We start from the raw sequence: 6,918 nt of genomic DNA, 5'->3' as shown, positions 1-6,918 counted from the left end.
AACCAACATTTTTCTTTCGGGTATTGGATTCTACTCACATGCAGTTTATAATTCCTGGAGACTAGAGGTACTGATGACACCTCTATACCTCTGGATTTCAATAACATAAAGATGAGGACGATTCATCGATACAATTCGATGATGTATTAGTCTTTCAGTGATTCATCTTTGGATCGTTTGATGCACAAAACAATTACATTATCATACAATATTGAAATAAAATCAGGGTGTCTCCATAGGCTAGTTGGTGGAATGAAACTAACCTACCAACCGAATTCAACTAACCTCGTCAGTCGCCGTTCTAAAGAGAGAGTTCGACGCAACGTTCTCAACATTGCAAGAATTCGTTGTCGAAATCTAAATTTTATACACATCCGTTGTCCAAATGTTAAAAAACGTGGTATCACTATTGGCAACAATTTGTCAATTGTTGCAATGTTGTCAACATTACACGTGTTGTCGTACGTATGTATATACTTTGACAACGGATGTTATTGAAAAATTATAAACAGTTTGGTGTCAATTTGATACCAGGCGTGTATATTTCTTTTTCCCTCTGTGTAATCAGTTGTTCATTAATTGAAGAAAACCAAAGGTAAACAAACAAAAATCGATAAAATTTTAGTTAAATTTCTACAAAATTTTCTTGGAAAACTTTTGAAAGAAATAAAATTTTTTAAAAGAAAATCTCTCAGTTGCTCATTAAACAATGAAAAGTTGTTTTTTAATGACGAAATTTATTAGAAATTATGATAAAATTTGGAAAATTTTTAAAGATTTGCAAACTTTTGTGAGAAATTGTATTTTCTTTAAAGAAAATCTAGCAGTTGCTCCTTAACCAATGAAAAGTAGAAATTTTCTTTCAAAATTTTATCAAATTTAGAAAAATTTCTTAAGAATAAGAACATTTTTCTAAAGTTCTTTTAAAACTGTCAGTTAACCTAAGAAAATTGGAAACGATTTTTAATAAATTGTTTAAAATATGTTTGAAATTTGGAAAAACATTTTGTAAAACCAAAGAAAGATAGACAGACAGAAATTTTTTCCTTATTTTTGAAAAATTTCTTAAGAATAAGAAAATATTTTTCAAGTTCTTTTAAAACTGTTAGTTAACCAAAGAAAATTGAAAACGATTTTTAATAAATTGTTTAAAATTTGGAAAACCAAAGAAAGATAGACAGACATTTTTTCCTTTTTTTGAAAAATTTCTTTGAAATTTTTTCTTTCAAATTTGTAAAAATTTCTTAAAAAGAAGAAAATATTTTTCAAGTTCTTTTAAAACTCATTTTAGTTTTTCCTTAACCAAAGACATTTGAAACATAATTTTAAAAAAATTTCTTTGAAATTTGTTTGCAATATGAAAAACTTTGTAAGAATAGATTTCCTGGTGAACAACGAAAAGTTGTAGAAATTTAGTTTGAAAACTAATTTTAGAGATTTCCACTTTTCAAACGTTTTTCCATGAACTTTACGAAAATAAATTTCAGCGAAAATTTCATAACAATTTCTCATAATTTTCAAATTTTACATTTGGTTTTTAAAGTTTTAAACAATTTTTCTTGTCTTTTGCCACTTTTTTTCATAATATTTTGATTCTTTTGAAATTTTCTTTTAAGTTCAATAATTTTTTTAAAAATTTTCTTGAAATTATTAATTTCTTTTTTAGAAATTTCTGATTTTAACTCCAGTAACAATAATTCCTTTTGCATTTGATAATTTTCTTCAATTTAATTTCAAATTTTTACGTATTTTTTCTTTAGCTACAAAATTTTGTGAAAAAAATTTCGTCTTTAAAAACGACCGTCATTCACTTTGACCTCAACTGCTGCTCTTAGCAATTGAGAATGAATAGAGGATTTCTTAAAGAAACTTTAACAACCTAAACTCTGTAATATGGTTATAACTCTGAAATTACTAAATTTGATACCAGTAACGCCATCTATTGTGGAATAGGGTTCTTAAAATACTCTTTTATTACTCTATTATAAGTGCTAAAATGTTTGCTCTTTGTTTTTATAAGACTCTACGCTCTCTAAACAAAAGTATCTAGATATAATTTAAAAGAATTTTAGCCAAAAACATCTGCCGTTTGCGGATGCATTATTAACACAAAAACTATCACTGTATTCATAATATGAGAAAGATAAGTATAAGTTTCATACTCAGCTGTAATAAAACCTGTTTTTCTTTATGCTCTTTTACACTCTATACCTACTCTTTCTCTCTTGTTTGCTTTAACCTAGGCTACCTTACTCTCTCTCTGTGTATATAGTTTAGCCTCTCTTTTACACCCTCTCTATTAGGGTAGCTGTATTGTTGTTTACTCTATATGTTAAATAAACTCATTTAGTTACGCTCTTATGACTTTCTATGGTTTTATACTCACAACCGAGGTATTGTAAGAACGTTAAGTGCATCACAAAATCAGTGTAGTTCGTTGCTTCATCGTGTACGGTTGTATACTACAGAGTAAAAGAAGAAACAAAAATTTATATCTATTTCTTTTCAAACTTAAGTTATAAACGTAAAAAAATATTTGAAAAATACGAAATTTTTTTTTTAAGAAAACCTAAACACATTTATATAAAACGAAATATTTAAATCAACCCAATACCGTGACTAAAGCGAACACTTGGATTATCGCTCACGGTTATAAACAAAACCTGAAATTTATAAAAAAAACAAAATATTTAATAATTTTTAAAGTGCTATAAAAGTGTTTAACAAAATTTTTTTGTGTTGACATTGGAAAAATTTTCATTATTTGAAAGTTGTTACTTTGGAAAAGAAAATTTCCAAAAAACCACAAGATTTAAAGGTGGGTGTCATAAAAACAAATCAAGAAAATCAAAAAAATTTTAAGAAAAAATCAAGTGCAAATTGTGGTTAAAACTAACAAGACTTATAAACTAAAGTTGAAAAGAAAAAAAAAAAAATAATTTAGAAAACTGAAATTTGTTTAAAAATTGAAAAAAATTAAAAAAAAAATCCAAAAAAAGTTTGAAAATTTTTAATATTTTTTTTCCAAAACCACAATTTCACTTAATTTTTAACAAAACCAAAGTGTTAAACCAACCCAAACTAATTTCCTTTTTTCTCTTTTTCTTAAAATTTTAGAATATGGAACTTTAACAGCTTAGTTAGTCTTTGTAACAAAAGCACCAAAAAACATCCCAAACATCTTTAAAATTATTCAAAACTTTTCATCAAAACGAAAAAAAAAAAACAAATTTTCATCTTCCTCGACAACAACAAAAAAACCTCAAATTAAACAACATGTTTCTACAAATTATCAGCATTTTAAGCGTCGTAATCGCTCTTATCTGCCCACAAATTCAGGCTTTAGCCAATTGTCCTCCCGGCTGTCAATGTGATGACAACACTTTAATTGTACAGTGCGGTGAGGGTCATCTAGATGTTCTACCCATCGCACTCAATCCCTCCATACAACGTTTGGTCATTAAGAATAATAAAATCAAGACCATCGATTCATCCATACAATTCTATGCTGAATTGACTTTTTTGGATTTATCTTCGAATCATTTGATGAATATACCGCAAAGAACTTTTGCCTATCAGCGTAAATTGCAAGAAGTCCATTTGCAGTACAATAAAATCGGTCAAATAAGCAATAAAACCTTTATTGGTTTAGCCGCTGTTACCGTTTTAAATTTGCGCGGTAATTTGATATCGGAATTGCATCAGGGCACTTTTGCTCCTTTGGGCAAAATAGAGGAATTGAATTTGGGTGAGAATCGTATTGGCTATATTGATCCCAAGGCTTTTGATGGTCTCACACAATTGAGAATTTTGTATTTGGATGATAATGCCTTGACCTCTATACCCGATCCTATACACTTTCAGGCCATGCCTTTGTTGGCTGAATTGTATTTGGGCATGAATAGTTTGTTGAGTGTGCCCTCTGCTGCCTTCCAGGATTTGAAAGGTTTAAGCAGTTTGAATTTGAAAGGAGCCGGTTTGCGTAATCTTTCGCATGATTCTTTCCAAGGTTTGGAGGCCTTAAGATCTTTGGATTTATCCGATAATCGTCTAACACGCATACCCTCGGTGAGCCTTAGCAAGTTGGAACGTTTGGAGGAATTGTTTTTGGGCCAAAATGATTTTGAAGCCATTTTGGAGGGTGCCTTTGTGGGCTTGAAACAATTGAAACGTTTAGAGATTACTGGCGCCTTGAAATTGAAACGTGTTATGAATGGTGCCTTTGCCTCCAACACTAATTTGGAATATTTGAATTTGGCCTCGAACAAAATGTTATTGGAGGTCCAAGAAGGAGCCTTAAGTGGTTTGCCTCATTTGAAATATGTCAACTTAAAGGCTAATGCCTTGACTACCTTGGCTGAGGGTTTATTCCCCTGGAAAGATTTGCAAACTTTGGATATCTCGGAGAATCCTATGGCCTGTGATTGTCGTGTTATGTGGTTGAGAAATTTACTTATTAGCAAAAACAATAGCAACGATAATGTGGGAGAAGTAGTGTGCGAATTCCCCGAACGTTTGAGAGGTGAAGAATTAAAGAATTTAAATCCTGCTGTTATGGGCTGCTCTCATACCGATCCCCGCAAACAGGCCTTGATTGGAGCTTTATTAGTAGGCACTGCCGCTACCGTCACCGCCTTGGCTTTGATTGTCTACCGATGCCGTCATAAGATTCGTGAATACTTGAAGGGTGGTTTGTTTGGTAACTCTGCCTTGGGCCGTAAAGAACGTGAATATCAAAAGACTTTCTGTGATGAAGACTATATGACTAGACATCAACATCATCCCTGCAGTTTGGGCATACATTCCACCTTCCCCAACACCTATACACCACATCATGTTAATCAACATCATTATGGACCCATGTGCACTCTGCCCGTTAATGGTGATCAAAAGAATTTCCAACAATTACAAGTACCCACTGGCACCATAATGGCTGATAAACAATCTATGAACTCAGCGAAAAATATAGAAGATTCTGCCTCTTTTGTTATGCATATGAAGACGGCTACAGCTCCTCCTCAGAAATTGAATCATTATACTAAACCTCATTTCCTGCAACAAACAGCAGCTGTAGGTGATTCCTGCTATTCCTATGCCGATTTGCCTATTGTCCATGATTCGGGTAATCAAGAGCATGTGCAACAGAATCTTAACTATCAACAGCAACCTTTGCACTATGGCACGTCTCACGATTACAGCAATAGTGTGGCCAGCAGTGAATTGGATCCCAATTATATCTACAGCAATACCCACTATTCAATGCCGGTAGAACAGCAGCAAACCTCCGCAATGAGAACCAAAACTCCTACACCACCACCCGTGCCACCAGCATTGCCCCTAAGAAATCCTCCTCAAATGTTAACAGTCTCCACCACTGGTCGCCGTTCCTTTAATCATGGTAGCAGCAAACACTCCAATAGCCAGCAGCAACAACAACAACAATCATCAGCAGCAGCAGCTGCAGTTGCTCACTCACAAACTATGCGTTATCAACACTGATCTTGGATGGAATCGGGTAGTTTAAAAAAACCCAAGAAACGTTATTTAGCTCCCACGGAAAAATATCCTTTGCAGCAAACTCCCTTAAGCTATTACCGGCAAAATCTAAGTATATGTGCTTAAACCAGGAGAGACTTAATTTCCCTTATTATTCCTGCAAAAAGGGAACCACTGTGATGTCAGACTATCGTTAATCTTAAAAAAAAAAACAAACACATTGTACAGAACCAATTTAAACACTAAAAAAAGACAAACAAACCAACAAAGACAATTAGTTATAGTTAAAACCTTTAAATATAAGTTTAATTTTAAGCAAAACCACAACAACAACAACATACATTTTTCGTATGTTTAAAATATCCCACTTTTGTATATAACTCACGATCTCTATAACACAACAAAAACAAAAAAAAAAAACTCATAATCATCAACTTCAACTTCATCTCTTCAAAACTTGTATAAATTAGTTATTAATGTTAAAACCCCCAGCACTGAAGTCATTATTATTTCTTTCTTTATTTTTAATTACAATTCTATTGTATTTATTTTTAAGTATTTTTTTTATATAAATAAAATTTTTTTTTAAAAACAAAATAATTAATAATTTATTGTATGTATTCAATGTTGATTTTGTTTTTAGTTCTTTTAGTTTAATACAAAAAAAAAAAAAAAACTTGACTATAGCTTGTAAATGCATATTTTTTGTAAAAATATTTTTATGTAAATTATTTAGTTAGTGATTTTTTTTAAGTAACAAAAAAACTATTAAAAAACAACAACAACAAACAAACAAAAATAAAAAGAAATAAAATATAAATTTTATTAAAAATATAAATTTTCTATGGTGTTATTATTTTAAAACTAAAAAGGGGGAATTAAGAGTTTAACTCTTCCAGGGAAAGACCACTCACACATACTTAAGCTTTCACATGTATAAATAACAAACGAAAACCATTAGAGAGTACATTTATAGCTCTCTAACGATGACTGCTTTAAACTACTCTTAAAGGAAGGAAACAGCCAAGGTTACATCTTAAACATGCTTACACTAATACACATACATACATATACATATGTATATGATGTATGTATGTATGTCAATTGCCTACCTACCTATCTTACAAATACCTCAACTAACTGCATAGTTATTTGAACAGTTTTATAACCTTGAAGAAAAGTAATTGACTTCTAATAACCGGAGTTAGTTTAACTTAATCGTTAAGAGACAGTTTAAGAGTGTGCAAAAACTAATTACCGTTTACTCTATGTAGTAAAGCAGGTACATCTGACAAAGAACGTCCTCATACTACATACTTATACACAAATTTAATAAGTTTAGATTAGGTGGATAGAAGGATGTATACTACATCAAATCCGAAGAAATATACCTAGGCCACTATCGGGAATGTTGTGCGCTCC

General features: G+C 31.3%; 1 protein-coding gene across 1 annotated transcript; it reads left to right on the top strand.

Moving 5' to 3' along the window:
• The first annotated feature begins 2,426 nt into the window (after window positions 1–2,426).
• Window positions 2,427–6,323, top strand: LOC119613335 (leucine-rich repeat neuronal protein 3). The gene is made up of 2 exons (XM_037969350.1): window positions 2,427–2,818; window positions 3,118–6,323. The coding sequence occupies exon 2, from the start codon at window positions 3,277–3,279 to the stop codon at window positions 5,497–5,499; it is 2,223 nt and encodes a 740-aa protein (XP_037825278.1). The 5' UTR covers window positions 2,427–2,818; window positions 3,118–3,276; the 3' UTR covers window positions 5,500–6,323.
• Window positions 6,324–6,918: the final 595 nt, after the last annotated feature.

The sequence above is a fragment of the Lucilia sericata genome, unplaced genomic scaffold (genome assembly GCF_015586225.1).
Source record: "Lucilia sericata isolate MDLA Ls3-8-SP2 unplaced genomic scaffold, ASM1558622v1 Contig002068F_arrow, whole genome shotgun sequence".
NCBI classification, from domain to species: domain Eukaryota; kingdom Metazoa; phylum Arthropoda; class Insecta; order Diptera; family Calliphoridae; genus Lucilia; species Lucilia sericata.
The sequence above is the reverse complement of the archived record's forward strand: the minus strand, read 5'-3'. Positions and strand labels throughout refer to the sequence as shown.